This window comes from Falco naumanni, chromosome 1 (genome assembly GCF_017639655.2).
Source record: "Falco naumanni isolate bFalNau1 chromosome 1, bFalNau1.pat, whole genome shotgun sequence".
Taxonomy (NCBI): Eukaryota; Metazoa; Chordata; class Aves; order Falconiformes; family Falconidae; genus Falco; species Falco naumanni.
The window spans coordinates 55,599,359-55,617,049 of NC_054054.1; the positions used below are offsets into that span (position 1 = coordinate 55,599,359).

Sequence of the window (17,691 nt, forward strand, 5' to 3'; positions counted from 1 at the left end):
TGCTCCACTGTGCTTAACTATTTTTCTGCAGAGAAAGCTGTGCATATGGCTTCTCATAACCAGGCATAAAAATATTTCTCAGTGAAGAATGGAATTACCATGAAACTAAACGATGAGCTAATTTCCTACTAACAGAGAACAAGATGCTAACAGTATTTGGAGTGTTTTTAAAAAGTGGTACTGATTAATTCTGCATTTATTCAATGCTACATTAACTTTTTAAATCATTCAGGTAGCTTCAAATCCTTTGCACTACAGACAATACCAGCTTTCCCGTTGCCTGCAATAGGAGTAAAATAGTTTCTGTATTAAAGAATATACAGCATCAACTGGAGGAGACAAAAATGTTATAAAAGTGTTGTGGAAAATATTTCTGGTATAGAAGCTCAGATTTTTTAATCTGTGGCAATTCTTTGCAAAGCACTTGGGTTTTATTATTTAATTAAAATTTAATATGAACAGTTAATTACTGCAGGTTTCCAACAGGAGATCACTCAGATAATCATGGAAACACGATGATAGTTAACTTTGGGGTAGGTAACAGGCTGAGTGATTTCTCCAGGTATCTTGCAGCCCTGTTTGGATAATTCAATGAAAGACATTTTGAAATATCAATTCTGCTACAGAATGTTCTTAGTTCTAAAGCCGGTTTTTAGTAATGATGAACAGTATTTGTTGTCAAAGCTCCTGCTAAAGCGGCTATATCACAATCAGTGTGATTCAACCTCCCACCCCCAAACGGTTTTCACAAGGTGTCTTGTAACTGTATTCAATATTAATACAGACTGATAGAAGCTGTTTTTCTTCTCTGAAAGATGACTAGCACTGCATTTTAAGTCTTGTAACTTATTATTTTTACTTATTTTTTTCTGTGTGAATAATAGTAGTTGATAATACAGTAAATCATCTCATTTTAGAAAGAAGTGTGGCAACCACTAGCATTAGGAAATACCACTAATAATTTCTGTTTTCATTTTGTAGATGGAAAATAAGCAATTTTAGTCAGAAGGCTGATGATTTTACTTGGGCTGAAAAGCAGTATTTTCATGCCTCTTGTTCAAAAGAAAGTTGCAATAACCCCCACCTAACTGCTGAAAGATCTGAGCCTGCATTTCCAAAATCTTGGCCAGAAAGCCTCCTCTGATGCTTCAAGCTCTGCAGCTGCTTGTGACCGTAGGCATTACCATTCTGGGTTGGCTGAGAGTCTAGGGACACATTTCATGCCTACACCTGTCGGGGGGGTCACAGGCTTCAGGAAGCAATTCAGTATTCATGAGTCTAGAGAGCTAATGGATCTGTAGAGTGTGTAGGGAATGTTTGCTGGGAAAATGAGAAGAGTTCTTGGTGCTGCTCTAAGGAATACTTTGCATTTTACTTTAGATGATGAAAATGCAGAAATAGCACTGGAAGTAGGGACCATCATGCAAACTCAGAACCACCTTGGGGGTCTAAGGTGCTGCTACATGATATTTAGTAGACGTAGCCAGAAACCTCAAGTTTGGGTTTGTTATTTTTACATCTAGAGCCAGGTACCTCATGCTGAGCTAACCTCTACTTGTGATTTGCTGGGATAGGGGAATTGGCTTCCACTGTGGTTGAATCCACCTTACCCTACTTTTGTTTGATCCTTGTTTCTCCAGTTAATTAGCTTCCTCCTATTCCCTGTTCAGATTCCCTTGGCCCAGTCCCTTGAATAATTGGCAAAGCAGAACAGAGGCTGTGGTACTACCTGTGGCTCGGTTTTATTTAATAACACTGCATAACTCTGTGCAGCACATTGTGACTAATCACTTCCCCATTGCCCTGCCAGTCTGTGAAAAGGCCAGCATCACAAAACACCAAGTCAGAGCTCCTTGCTGAATCTCTGGAAGTTTATATAAAAAGCAAACTTTGGTGAATGAGGTCTGAGTGGTAGGGGAATTAAGTGTTTTGATGAAAGAAACGTGCCCATCATTGACTCCTCTTCAGTGCTGAAGTTTGTGATTTTCCCCTTAGATGTAATGTACATCAACAGTTTTGACTCTGCAGACCTTGTGAAAAGGTCTTCCTCTTTTTCGTTCCTGGCAAACAAAAACTGCATTCATATAAACTCATGTAATTTCTGTTCTGGGTTTATCGTCTGTGGATTTGAATTTTTATTTTATTCAATGAATATAATTTCTCCCTTTCTTGCTTCTTCCTTAGTGCTAAAAAATACACAATGGCTTTTTAATATTTAATTGATTAGATCATTTTACAGGTTTTAGTTTAAAGGTAACCATAGCACAAATGCATCCATTATTAACTGCAGAACGGCAGTGTAGCTTCTTGGGAACCCTCTTTAGTTTAATATGAGAACCCCTGTCAACAGAAAACAGCGCTGATATTGTTGTTAAGTGTGACAAACTGGCAAATGCAATGGGCACCACTCTGGAACAATGCAAACTGCTTATATCAATGGAAGAGGCGATGTTTAAAAGTGAGATAAAGGCGGACAGCGAGAGGCTGTCAAGGAAGGTTCGATTCCGCGTTGCGTCCTCGCACAGCGGGAGGGTGCTGAAGGAGGTGTACGCCGACGGGGAGGCTGCCGACTCTCTGGACTCCGAGTATGCCAGTAGCTCAGAGACTGACCAAACCAGCCGGCTGAGCGAAGTGGATGGGCAGCAGAATGGACACGTAGGGTCCGAGTGCGACGAAAATGAGAACGAGCAGGATGACTTGCTCATTTTAGTCAGAGCCACTAAAGAGAGGAGGTTTGGTACAAAGCGAGTCAACATCCTCAGCAAAAATGGCACAGTCAGGGGAGTCAAGCATAAAGTGAGCGCTGGTCAAGCCCTCTTCGACAATTTGGCAAAAGTATTTCAGGTAGGTGATGTGGTTCTGCTGGCTGTAAGCCCTGTGTCTGTTCCTTTTAACTCCTCATGTTATTCTTCCCTTTGTCCAAACCTCTCTCATTTATGATTTCTCAATGTTCTGCCTCATTTCCATTGCCATCCACTTGCTGTTGTTGCCCAGGAGGGGCTCATTGTTCTTTCTGCTGTATAACACCTCCCCGTTTCCACACTCCAAATTGACTGTGAACTTTTTCTTCCAAAATTGGCCTGAAGTTTGCTGAGTAGAGATGTGTATGTTGTGCTTCCCACGTATGGACCAGGAAAGAAACGTTAACAGAGGAATTAGCTGGCACTTTGTTGGAGGTTTGTACAGACCCACCGTACAGGGATGTATCATGTTTCTACTCCTATTATATTAGTTCTAATGAGTTTATGATGTTATCCACTGTCCCCTACATGTAAATAAGTATACTTGCAAATCTCATTGTGTTTAATGTGCAAAGTAGATCAAATTAGGTGCAGGATGGCAGCATTGACGGTTTTCCCACATTAAAATTTCAGAGGAATGAAATCTTAGTCGGACGTCTCTTTTATTAACATGTGTTTTCCATTTATTTTGTAGAAGGAGCAGAATATCTGTATTTGAAACAGTATATGTCACACTGATGCCTTAGGCAGAGAAACACAGGCCTCAGAAAAATCGAGATAGGAGTTCTAAAACAATTAGCTCATGTATATGTTTTATCTATATAGGCTATTCAAGCCTTTAAATCATTACTATTGAAAAAAAGAGCAACAAGTATGCAACCAAACTCTTTCTAAAGGTTGTTATATTATGATGGTCACTTAAATTCATCTACAATTGGCTTCAGGGTATCATTTCAAAAGTGTTTATGCAATTTTAAAGCATTGGGAATTTGATATCAGTAACAACTGTTGTGTATGGAAGTGAAATCTTCTGAAGTTCTTTCTTACTTTGAAACTAAGTCATTTCATAATATGCTTAGAAATGGCTATGGATTAACATTCTCTTGCTTCTGAATATTAATTTATCCTCTATGTTGTACCTAAGTTACAACAGTCTTTTTGTCAATATTGATGTTCCTGTGGAAGTTGGATGTTTCAAAGATGAATTAGCTGTTCATTTTTTGTTTTGACATCACATAACACTCAAGTAGCTTGCTTTCTTTCAAGCCACTCACTGAAGAGTTTGTCCTTGAGTTCCCTAGTCTGATAAAATTTGTAACAAAGTCATATTTTCGAAGTAGATATGAATTAGGAAGTATTAACTGGTGCATGTCTGGGTTCTTCTCCTACTTGGATTCTCAATACTGTTCCATGTTGTTTTGCTACATGCAGTACACCATTTCAACTTGCTAACCTCATTCCCTCCTAAAAGCTTTTTTCCACTTCATCATTAACATCAAGCTAAGAAATGTGAATAAGCTAGATAAATAGACCCATTTGAAGACGCATATACCTTAATCAGCCTCCCTGTCTTCCTGTTTCTATATCCAATTTTAGTTTGGAAGTTCTTTGGGAAAGGTTCATGGACTGAAATCAATGTTCTTTGCAACAAAGTTTCTTTTAGTAGAGTTACAGCTAGGACCAGCACTACTTCCATCAGGTGTTTTGCTGGAAGAAAGTAATACTTGAGAGGAGATGTATCCATCTGATAACTTTGAAAAATTATACGTAGCCAAGTTTATCACCAGAGGTCTATAGTTAAAGCCTATAAAATAATGAATGGTTTAAAAGGTGGTAAGGATTTTGTACTGTCAATATTTTACAGCTGAAGAAAGTGGAAAAATTAAATTACCAGGTGAAAACAAACAGGTTTTTGTACAGCATGTAATTAAATTTAAGAACTCTCAGCTACCGGCATTGTAAAGACCAAAAGTATAGGCAAGTTTTGAAAGCAGATGAGGAAAACAGATGGGGAACTAAGCAGCTTCTGCTTAGGCAGGTCTAGATGACTGATAACCAGAAGTAACTGTATATTCTTAGCTTAAGAATCTAGTGGATCAAAGACATATATTCAATAATATACAGAACATCATGATTTGAGGTTTCTACACAAACAAGTTCTTGTTTCCCCAGAGATAAGGTTTGACGTCTAGTGAAGAGGAATGATCGTTTGCATATCTTTCATGTCATACTGTAAGCCAGTTTTCTGTGCCACATGGTGAACACAGAAGACAGCAAAGTACAAAGTTGACTTTGAGACTGATTCGGAACTGCTTGATCCTAATGTGAAATATGATTAAAATTCTTCCAATTACAAATGAAGTAATGACCTTTAGGATGAGATTAAAGGATGATTTCTAGTTTTCTGTAAATCCGCTCCAGACAATTAATTGCACGGTAATACCACTTAGAGAACAACAAGAGTTCTTCATTCAAAGGTATGATAAGGTAGAAGTGTGTCTTTATTAGAAGATATAATAAGAGACAGGACAAGGGGCAGTGGGTGCAAACTGCAATCCGGGAAGTTTCATCTGAATATGAGGAACTTCTTTACTTTGCGGGTGGCAGAGCACTGGGACAAGCTGCCCAGGGAGTGTGTGGAGTCTCCTTCCCTGGAGATATTCAAACCCCACCTGGACGTGATTCTGTGCAACCTGCTCTAGGTGAACCTGCTTTAGCAGGGGTTTGGACTAGATGATTTCCAGAGGTGCCTTCCAACCCTGACCATTCTGTGATTCTGTGATAACTCAATATCTCTTGATCTGGGCATTTTTCTAAGTTTCCCCCTTGATTATCTGAGGTTATCCACAGTTACACGTTTCACTTCTTTGTAGATAAGCAACAGCAGATGTATAACGAGTTAAGATGTGTATGAAGCTCCTTATCCCTGAGAAAAGCCCATCTCTGCCCCTTGGATAATTCATCAGTGGATGACCTTGTTATACATTTCTCAGATTCAGTGTCAAAGCAGGTATTTCTAATCTCAGAGTATGCACATGAACTCTTGACAGTCCTAAATCCTGAGCACTGATGAATTCTTGAATGCAAAGACTTCTTATGTAGTATTTAATGTATCACTTATTGACTAAAATGTGTATGCAACAAGCCAAATACTGAGTACATGTGATTGTCCTGTGACCCTGAAACTAGGGTTTTTTTTGAGATTTTCTGCAGCGTCAGCATTCTGATACTTCAGACTATATCTGCAAATTCCTTTACTATGTTACTACCCCAAATCCCCAGCTGCTCCCTGCCATAGAGGAGAGATCCTTTAAAACAAATTTATTTGCTTGGATATTCTAGGGATAAGCAGGGGTTCGTTAACTGGGCTGTATTAAGTCATGCAGCCAAGACTTCTGATGTTTTCTGTTCAAATACCTTTTTGAGTATTTTTTCCACATTTTCTAACTACAGCCTTTCTACAAATTTGGTTCAGAAAGTCTTCTCCCACAAAAGACTCATCTGAAAAAAAAAATCACACCTTCTGGAGTTCTGGGGAATTTCAAAAGAGATGTAACAGAGGAAGTATTTCTAGATGAAAAGGTGGTTTTCGTAGTTTTTGTTGTTGTTATGTGATACAAGCCTGGCCTGAGAATGTATAGCTACTGCCAACTGGACTTGCATCCCCTGCTGCACCTTCCCACATCCAAGCACTTCCATCACCAGCACAACCATTTCCACTGTCCCTTGAGAAGACAAGCTAAGCTCCTTGCATTAGTTTGTCCTGATGACTGTCTCTGTCCTCAGATGTGAGCTGCTCCAGCACTGTGACGGTAAAAGGTCTCCCATCAGATCGGCCCTGCATGGCTGGAGAAGCTGCTGTGAGCCCCATGGGAGCCGCCGTGTGCAGCTGGGGCTGGCATGGCTGTGGGGATGGGGTGGGACCGAGCAGGACATGTCCAGGGGGTATCTCAGCTTCATGGCAGGACATTTTTGGGACAGAAAGGTGGGGAAGAGACCAACATTACTGGTGCTTCAGGGGAGCATGGTTTCCATGGCAACCCTTCCAGCCTTTCCCTCCCAGAGGTGGATGCCACAAGGAGAGCGTTGACATAGCAACCGCATGGGGAGGGCGTTGCTGTGGCAACACCTCCTCAGCCCCTGCTAGGCAGGGAAGGTGGGAGGCCAGTTGGTGGTCATGGGTGGAGGCCAAGGATGGTCACACATGCCCACCGGGCCTCCACGTGTGCCTGACCTGGCACTGGAGGGGTGGCCTCCAACAGAGCTGGCAATACAGTGGTCGGGAACAATTTGTTCATGAGAAATATGCGCTACAGAAAAGCCTGAATAACAGAAAGGATCTGGAGCTCCCAGTCTCTCTGTGCATGCATGTGGTTCTTGCTTCCTTGAAATAAATATAATTTTCCTCATGACCAATGTTTATGACTAGACCACCCCTATGATGGCTTCCAGGTGACACAGAGCAATAATCCTTGGATTGTCTGGTATGTTACTGAGTAGTACAATGATCATCTTATGTCAGACCGGGTTTCCATTCCAACGTGCAATGTAATGGAGCTCAATGAAAGGTTTCACACAGGTGTCCCCTCATTTCCACTGTTTCAGCATGGATCCTTTCCTCCATTTCCATACTTGCACACTCCACTGGACTTCCAGCCTCCTCTGAAAGGTCACCTTCTGCTAAATTAGCTGCAGATCTCATTCTCAGGCAGGCTCTGCTGACGTCTCTTATGAAATGGCAGGCCTGGTTAACAAACCTGATTAATGCCTTTTGTGAGCATTGCATCAGAGGGGATATGGGTGAAGAGTCACACATAATGTACTTGGTCTTTACAATGTTTTCCAGCACAGCATCTCGGGTAGAGCTAACATTTAAGGTTGCAAAGTGCAAGTCAGTATTCAGCCCGATAAAGAACTAGCTTATTAATGTTTAGAGAGAGGTGGGAAAGAGTTAAGAATCAGGTGGAAGTTCGTTAAGGAGAGCTTCTCAGGTGGCTAAGTTAATTTTCGTCTTTCTTTACTCGTAAGTGACCTGGAAAAAGTGAATACACAGCAGCACATGCAGAGCTTACAAACCAGCAGGGCTAGCTAATATCACAGAGAAAATAAAAAGAAAGACAGGAGCAAAACCAGCCATCTTCTAAAGAAGGCAGATGTTGCATAGTGCTGCTAAGGAAAGTTTCTGGTGCAACAGTACAAGCAAAGGTGTTAGGGTGGGTGATATACAACCACCCCAGCCCCTGGACCATGTATCACTACAATCCCCAAAACTCTGGGGAGGAGAGAGAGGTCCACACTTTCACTGGAGAGGCCATGATGTTTTCCTCACTTCTTTGGCAGATGATCAGTGCTGACACTCCAGCATCATTGGACTCTTTGAACTCAAAGACCTCTGCTAGGACTCCACTAAGACTGTAAAAGGTCTCCTGAACTTCCCCTTCATATTCTCATCCATACACACTGCCCCATGACTCCTAGATGGGCATAGCTTGCAAAAGCAAAAAACGTGCTGGATTGCTTGTACCTACTAGTAGCAATGTTAGGGAAACTTGTTGATAACCTAAAGCCATAGCATTTGCTGTAGTAATGCCATTTATAGGGATGGAGATAAATCCCAGTGAGCTGTAGGTACCTCCTCTGAGGTATACAGTTCCAATGTATGTTCCTAGTTTCAGCAAGTCTGGAAAACTAATTATTGAACAATTTTTTGCATTGAAATCTATGGAAGAATAGGAAAAATTGTAGTGACACAGAGGATCAAGTAATTATGAGAAGCAGGTTTCTGTTTCTTACAGAAAACTTAATGTTATGAGGACAACTGGATCACCACTGAAATGGGCAATGTCCCTTCACCACCTCCTTTGTACCTTCCTAAGTTCTTTGTTCTGTGACCACAGTGGTCATGAGTAAAACAGGTAGTTTCCAGGGCTGGTGGCTGAATAGCCACAGTGATTTAAAAAGGGAGATGTTCAGGTCTGTGAGCTTTTAACTGCAGCCTGGGGTTGGTCAGTACTTTGGTTAATGGTTCTTTATTATTCTCATGTTCTCTTATAAATCAGCTGCAAAGCACTGAGTTCAGACGAGTCTATTATTAGACCGTTCATGATATTTTAGGGTCTGCTGCTATTGGATTTGAAATTCATATTTGTTACAGACTTGAAATGATCAGTAAATAGACCTTAAACTATCTAATCCTCTTAAAGTGATATACAAGCTTTGAGGTAAAAAAGACTTTGCTGTCTCATTTTTTTAAAATGTGGGTAAGGGCTGTCTTGACTTTTCAATTCACTCATCATTGGGAAGCTTAGCAACAAAACCATGGTTAAATTTATCACTTCTTCAAGACTGAATCAATAACTGAAGAAAAAAAAAGTTGAACTTTTATGCTGGTAGTCTGACCAGTATGCACTGGACATCTGTCTTACCTTCCAGAGCACTGCATGGCCTCAAAATCCTTGTAAAGGATGCATAAATGAAGATGAAGACACTGTTCTTGAGACCCTCAGGTGCACTGTATGGGCCTGATCAGAGGCAAGCCCTGGGACAATAAACATTTCTGTTCTGTGTTTACGTATGTTTCTGTTTCAGAGGATAAGCAGTACTTTGACTGCTTCCTGAATCACACCTACATCTGCAGGTGAGTGAAAATTTTTATGACACTGAATTAATTTTTCCCCACTGAGTGCAGTATTTTTGTCTGTTTAGCATAGGTAATGACCACATAAAATGCAAGACAGCTGAGAACTAACCTTTATGCATTTTGCAGTAGAGGTCAGGCATTAGTGGCGTGAGTGGTATGGTTTTGAATCTGTGCATGGCAGCCTTTCCTGAGACAGAGACTGAACTGACGCACTTCCCAGCAAGGGTGTGTGAAACATGCTGGAGTCTCAAGTATAATCAAACTCTGGTAGATGCAGGATGGAAGCAGCAGTGAGGAAAAGATAATTTTGCACTTCATTAGCATCTTCGCTCTTCCGTTGGTAGAAAACAAATCCTAACACCCGACTGGTACTGAATAGAGTTGTCTCTGTCTTACCCCAGCTAGGGCCTAAGTGCCTGTGGTCCAAGCAGGTTGTGCACTCTGTAGGAAAAAGCGGAGCTGCTGCCCTGGGGTGTGAGGGAGAGCAGAATTAAATTGTTCCCTCTGTGAAGGCTATGCCATGTGGCTACTTTCCCAAACAGAATTATTTATTAATAAGCCTCAGCCTCTGGCTTTTCCTTTGCATGAACAAGGGCATAGTAAAGAAGCTGTGGTAATACTGCAGTGAATATGTATGATTATGTAGTGCTAGAGTGAACCAAGACTTCAGGTATAGATTCAAAATACCCATAAGCTTCTGAAGAAGGACTTGGACATCATGCTCCAAAACTGTCATCCTCCAAACCGCCCTTTGGTGCCATCTTGTCTCAAAGCCAGCAAAAGCCTTTTGTTAATGAAAGTTTGACTAGTGGTTTGCTTTGGCCATGTGCCTCAGCATCTCAGTAGAATCATAGAATCATTTAGGTTGGAAAAGACCTTAAAGGTCATCAAGTCCAACTGTTAAACTAGCACTGCCAAGTCCACCACTAAACCACTTCCCTAAGCACCACATCTACAGATCTTTTAAGTACCTTCAGGGATGGTGACTCAACCACCTCCCTGGGCAGCCTGTGCCAATGCTTGGCAACCCTTTTGCTGAAGAAGTTTTTGCAAATATACAATCTAACCTCCCCCGGTACAACTTGAGGCCAGTTTCCTCTTGTCCTATCTCTTGTTACTTGAGAGAAGAGACCCACACCCACCTTGCTACAACCTCATTTCAGGTAGATGTAGAGAGTGATATCATCTCCCCTGAGAAATGAATCAAATGTACGATCAGCTAGAGAACACAAAGGAAATGTTTTTATGTTGCTTCCAAATACATAGCAATAATACTAAAAATAATGCTTTACATATATTTACAAAAAATACAAATAATTCAAAACATATTTGACAGGGCATGACAGTTACCTCCTACTCATGTCCAACGGGAACCACAAAATAGGCGTTCCTTTGCCTGTCTCACCTGCGGGGCTTGATGTAGTAGGTGTACTCTGAGCACGCCTAGTGGATCAGATCCTACACAAACTACATAAGCAGATGCTGCTTTGTTACAAATCATGTCTGCAGGAGGCAGTGGTGGGAGTTGTACTTTGAATTACACAGTCACAAGACAGCATGAATAAATTGCTGGAGCAGGAGTGGAACACACGCTTGCTGATTTTCAGCTTGCCATACCAAATACTACTATCCTTCAGCATCATGCTTGACTGCCATTCCTTTCTTTCTCACTCTGAAGCATTATAGTGATAGTGTTGCTTCAGCATGGAGGTATCCTAGAAAAGCTTGTAGCCTGTGACTTGCTTATTAGGGACAAGAGATAAAGAAGAGACTGAGCAGAGGTAGCCAAGACACGAGAGATTGCAAATAACCATATTCTACCACCTTGTTTCATCCTCTCTCTTTAAATCTAAAAATACATTTGCTTTCCTTTTGAAAGAAAAAACCAGTGTGCTTGTTCTCAGGCAATGAATGTGAACGCCAAATGGAAATAGATGCCCCTTGGTTTTACTAAGTTGAATTCCGAAATCATATTTGCCTCAGGAAATTCTCTGAGCTGAAAATAGTCATAAAATGAGAAAGTATTAGAAGGAAATACCATATATGCTTGCCATCCTCTTGCTTTTAATTATCTGTCTGGTAGATGACCTAAAATACTAGATGAATGCTGGGTCCAAGCCTGTGTACTGCTCTGGGACTCTTATGTAATGTCCCTTTGTGGAACTGCTCAGTAAGGTGCTCAGCCTTTGAATTAACATGGAAAATGCTTCATCTTACTTCAAACTGACTTGAAAAAGAGTGATGTTATGTAAACAGCCTATCGAAAAAATCATAGGATGCTAGAGTGCAGAAATATTTTCTACTCATTCTAACAGTAGGAAATACTTTTTAAAAGTATTTTTCTGAATTGGCCTACAACAGAGATGAAAAGATGAACTGATTAGTCTTAATCATTAATTAGTAGCAATAACTCTTCATTTTTTTCTGGTTGCGGAGCTCAGCTTGGTAACCCAGCAGGACAATTAGTAGAAAATACCTTTCAAAGTACTCTTAAAACTAGAACTATCTAGAAAATTGGGGTCTATTCCCTTTTCTTTGACATGGTGCAACAGGCTGCCTGCTAGCACATTTGTTGTGTCCTCTCGCCCCTGAGTATCTGCATACCTTTGACACAGCAAACACAGGTTTTATGGAACACATAAAGCTGAAATTCATTGCCTACAAATATGAACAAACCTGTATGCTTAATTACTAGCATCCTTCTTGGTCATTGACCTCTAATTTTGTGTATAAATAAATTACTCTGCAATCAAATATTTAAGGGTCCTCATTGCACCTGATTGTCCTGGATGAGGTATGTTTTAGTTCAATTTACAAACAGGGATGCAAGTATTTGGCTACGCTGGGCCAATTTGTCACCAGATTGCACAGCTGTGCATTGCAATTGCAAAAACATGGTAATAATGAGGATGAAACACAGCTCCTTTGTAAACAAACAAAAAAAAACCCAGTTCAGAAGAGTGAGGAATTACCTTTACCTTGGTGGTATGATTCTCCAGGCGTGTAATAATGTTTTTGATCTCATGCCATAGAAGGCATTAGCAAAAATACTTTCTAACAAGCTAATAACATTACAATTCCATTTAGTTTACAGATGTCAGAAGTGTTTCAGTTCTGAACTAGGATTTGCAAATACTTACACGAGTAAGCTTACACATGCTAGACAAATACAAATGTACACATGCCACACAGGTGTTGTGTTACAGTTAAGCAGGAAAACTGTATTTTAGCAGTTGACCAAAAACACATTTCAGGAGCCACCCACTTAATTGGCATGTAGATGTCACTGAGGACTATTTCATTCCCTAAGAAAGAAGAAATGAAGTCATGCTTTATTTGCAGATAATGCTTGCTGGACTGCTCTCGTCTGTCAGCAGCCTGCTTTGACATTTGTCTACTAGTGTTGGCAGTTTATTACACATTACACCAACACATGGTATGTGATTAACAGCTTGAAAGAAAGAAATAGTCAAAGAGATACAGCTTTTTTTTGGCTGGAGTTTTAACCTGTGACTGCAATGTTTGGCAGCATCCTAAGTTTGTTGCTTCAGTGCAATAAAACATGCTTCAGAATGGCATTTGCAACCAGAGAGAAAAGGGTAGGACCTGCATCCATGAAAACCTTCCTCTTTACTGCAGCATCCAGTACTAGCATGAAACTGAAATCTCACTGAATTTTTCAAAAATTTGTAAGAAAAATAGTAGTAAGGACAGCATCCCCAGTCTGTTGATTTTGAAAAGGAGCTGGAAAAACCCCAGCTCCCCATCCAAGCAGGCAATCTTCTGGTTTTGCTTGATGCTGTAGTTATGTTTTGGAGGGGCTGCCACAGCACAGCCTGCTACAGCCTCCATCACATAAAGCAACAGAAATGGTCACAGATGAGCAGCCAGAGTCAGTGAGGTAGAGGCTTATTTCACACATGACAAGAAAGAAGACAGAAACCCCATCATTCATTGCTAGAATGAATTCTGGAAAACATTTTAACAACCTTAGTACAATTTTGCTTTGGAACTATATATAGAGACACCATCCATCAATAATGTCAGAGGAGCATGTCTCTCATACTGCAGAAACAACACACGCAGGCTTGTTCTTTCTCCACTTCTCACAAAGAAATACAGAAAACCTTACTGGCCAATATTTGCACATAGTTATAACAACATGTGTTGTTGTGTTCTGCACTGACAAATCAGTCAATGCTGGTGTAAAGGCAAAGACATTTTTCTTTGGGATTGGCTCCTGGTAGCCTTGTTTGGAATACTTCTGATTGCTAATTATCTAACAGCCTTTCAAGATATTAAGAATTGACAGCTGTCACACAGTATTATTTAAGAAAAATCTATTTTCCCATGCAACTTCTGTAAGACATAAAGCAGCCAGTTTCTAAACCTGCAATGGAAGTTCCAGATTTTTAAAGAAAAAATGATCTTTTCCTGCCAGGCTGCTCATGTCCTGCTCTTGGTTTACTACATGTAAATGCAAAGGACTCTCCATCCTAGCCCCACAGGCAGCTGTGAAGCATTCCATTGCTGTTCAAGTGGAGAATGTAATAAGAGACAGACTGATAGACACAGTGAAAAATGAGAATTTTAAGCATTATTGCTGGAGTTCCTTCCATTTATTGCAGGTCTTAATCAGAATCTTGAGAACTTCCCTTTCCAGGTGTTGGCTGATGCTTTTAATCAGATTTCCAAACATGCAGTGGGTAAGTCCAGTCATTCTTCCAAATCCCACCATGATCCAAAAATATAACCACCTACTCAGTCCCTCCAAGTCGAAACTTAAGCTGTCATGAAGATTTAAAAGAGGAATTTCTGAAGATTAATTAAAAACAATCATTTAAAATAGAAGTTTCTAAATGATTTTTTTCAGGAAATAGAATCTGTTAATTTAAATCTGTCTGCAAAGTTTTGCTATGGCAGCTCTTGGTTTCATATCTTCTGGGTGGTCAGGCTTTTGCAAGCCTATCTGCTTGGTGCGTGACATTCTCGTGGATCCTCATGTAAGAGACTGTGGGTTGGAAGGGCACTTGTACAGGGCAGTATTTGCAGCTGAATTCAGGTGACTAATATCTTTTTTTCTGCTGCCAGTGACTGGGAGCAGCCTCGCACCATGTAGTTCCTTCAACCAGGTAGCTTTATCCTCATTTGCTCCAGCAGTTTTCTTTTGAAGTCACTGCAGATAAGGGCAAAAGTCATCAAAAAAGAAGAGATGTCTAGTGAATTTTCTGACCTGTCTTTCATGCTGTCTCAATTCTCTTTTTGGTAGGAGGTTATGCAACTGGCAGAAATGTAATCAGTACGGAGTTTCAGCATTGTTTGTTGACATGATATGATGTTAGACTAAATGTTGTTATTGATTTTTCTTGCTGCAGGGGATTAAATAATATCAATGCAAAGGAACCACTGAAATTTTGATCCAAAAGAAAAGCAGATCACCAATTTAATCACCTCAGCATCTGCTTGTAGTTATATTCCTTGACCAAAACACATTTAACCCTATGACATGATAGAGATTCTAGACCCATTATAAGAATATTATTATACGAAAAGTAGGATTATAAGAATAACAATTTCTGTTCTATTTAAAAATTACGTATCTCTAGGCCGAATCCTAAATCAGATTAGTGCATAAAGATGCTCACACTGGTCTTGCTAAAAAATTACTCCAACTGCAGATGTGATATGCACAGAATAACTAATTTGGCAATTATTTTGACTTACAGATTCAGGAGCTGGCATAAAGCTGGCATACAACCTGCTACATTCTGATTTTCAGACATTTTGCCTATTCGGTTAAAAAAACCCAAACCAAACCAAAACCAAAAAAAGAAGCTTATACCTTAGATTTTTTTCAGCAACAAAATCTGTAAGTGCTTCGTGGAGATGTGTTCTATTTTGCTCACAGAGAAACGGTGGATGAGTCACCTGTCCCGTTTTGTACATCAAGGCTAGTAGCCACAGTGCAGCCTATTCTAGGACAGAGCTGGTTTATGTACGCTGTCTAGGAGTTGCATCCTCTAGGTCTCTGTAAAAATCTCAAGCTCTCTGCCTTTGGTTTTGGAATCTGTTGCATAAGGAAAGGAATTAAGCCCTGTATGTGTGCAATGCAATGCATCTTTAAAGAAATGGAGATTGAGTATATAACTAGTAATTAACTACTCAGGGTTTGAAGATGAAGGTACCAAAGTTCTAGGTATTTTCAAGTAATTAAGCAGCTGAGAGTGTAGTTCCAATTAGATTAAGTAATATAGCAGGGAAACAAGGTCCTTCATCACTCAGTGCTGACACAGAACAAAGCAGTGCTATAACTACAAGAGATCCCTTTTCATCACTTCGTATACTGAGTGATAAGGCTGGCTCTCATTGAGGAGTAAGGACTGAATCAGCACTTCACCATCACTTTATTGCACTAAGCATAGCTTAACTTTGCTCTTAGTCTCATTGAAAGACCCAGACAAAATTCATTACCATTTGCAGAGTGCTTTGTCACTCTGTGTGAGGCAATGATCTGTGTCCACCTGTAAAAAAGTTGGCATTTTCCTTAATGTGCAGTACAAATGACAACTTCAACTTTGTACAGAATAGCCTGTTTTTATTTCAGCTCAGATGAGTAACATTTTCAAGTAGAATTTAAATTGTATAAAGTGCCAGGAAAGAAAAAGTACATAATTTGGTAAATGTTTGGAAATGAAAACTAAGCATACTGGGAGGGTGATGGTTTCCCAGTTTTGTTCAACATTCCTTGGGAGTTTCAGGATCTCAGTGCATCTCATTCCAGCTTCCATTCATAGGAACACAGTAAAAGAAAAAATAACTTTTGATAGAAAGATTGTTATCTGCCAAACACGAAAACCCCAGGGTGTATCCCAAATTAACTCTTTCCTTGGATTTTATCAGTTAGGAAGGTAAATCGTGAAGAATGGATTGTAATTTTGAAATTTCTCTGCTACTGATTGCAGCTGAAAACGGCACGTTATTTCATTTATGCTATTACCTTCTTTAGTTGTTTTCTGAGTGAGGAGAAGTAGTTCTGATGTACAAGACTGACTCTAGGGTGTAATTAATCCGCGATGGAAGGCTGAACCATCTGCCAATGAAAATGTAGTAAATTATCAGCTGCGCTAAGTCCAAATGATAAGAGCTCTCCCGAATACTGGTTTTAACTTGCCGATTGTCTTTAACACTGGGAAAATCACCAGTTGCTTCATTGGTGCAAATAAGAAAGAAGTCATGGACTATTGTGCTGTTTCCTATGGTATTCTGGTATATTGAAAGTAAATCTTAGGAAAACAGATCCATTCACTACACAAAGCATAACCTGGCAAAGAAGGAAGAGCCATATAATATCACAAGCGGGATCTCCCCAGCTAACCGTTTTATTCTTCAGTCAGAATTATGATTAATCACATTTTAATTAACCAAACTGTAATTGACATTTGGGACCTATAAAGGGGATCACTGCATGAGTAAACTGCACCTGGCTATGTTTAAATATAAAATGGCTTAATTGGAGATCCATGTGCATATGTATATATGTATTATTGTTACATTATTATTAGCACCATTCAGTCTCTCTAGCAGCCTAAGGATACAACTATTTTAGAAAAGATGAGTAAGAGACTGGTGAAAGAGAGGAGAAAAGAGAAAGAGGGAATGGTTAGCAACCTCATTTCTTTTTTTTTTTAAGCTTCATTTACCTGCCAGAGACCAGAATACAGGGTTTTTCAAAGCTACTGCCAAGTTAAAAAAGAAATGGGACAGAGTAGACAGTAATTTTCATGTAAGCCATTTGCTACTGATCAGCATGGTTCTGCTTCTCTGCAGTATGAAATGTTCCATTGAGTGAAGGAACAGTGACTACAGATGGGGCCAACATGCTTAAACCAAGGCTCACTTGGAGCCACGCTGTTTGCTAACTTCTCCACATGATCTATCAAACACCTTCATCTTCATCTGCCCACCCTCAGTTAGTCCTGCCTAGTCCATCATTACTTACAGAATATTCTCAAAGAGGACATAACCTGCCCCAAGATCCTCCTCAGACAGGCAAATAGAGAGTCAAATATCTTGAATAGCCTGATGAATAACAAGCAAAAGAAAAAGTTGCTTATGACAAGAGAAGATGAGATTTGGGCCACACAACTAAGGGTTCTGTTTAAGAGAGATGTATTGTGTTTTTTTTTTTATAATTCAGGATGACATCATGGGAAATGCTACATAAGTAAATAGGAGAATTACCACCAAAGTTGGAGTAAGTAATAGGACAAACATTCCCTCTCAAGACAACTAAACATATTTGAAAAATCC

General features: G+C 40.0%; 1 protein-coding gene across 1 annotated transcript in view; it reads left to right on the forward strand.

Annotated features, from left to right (window-relative positions):
• The first annotated feature begins 2,309 nt into the window (after positions 1-2,309).
• Positions 2,310-17,691, forward strand: part of GRXCR1 (glutaredoxin and cysteine rich domain containing 1) — a 41,030-nt gene continuing 25,648 nt past the window's right edge. Inside the window, exon 1 of the mRNA XM_040582377.1 lies at positions 2,310-2,844. Within this exon, the coding sequence (XP_040438311.1) occupies positions 2,398-2,844 (447 nt within the window). The 5' untranslated portion in view covers positions 2,310-2,397. The remainder of the gene's footprint in view (positions 2,845-17,691) is intronic.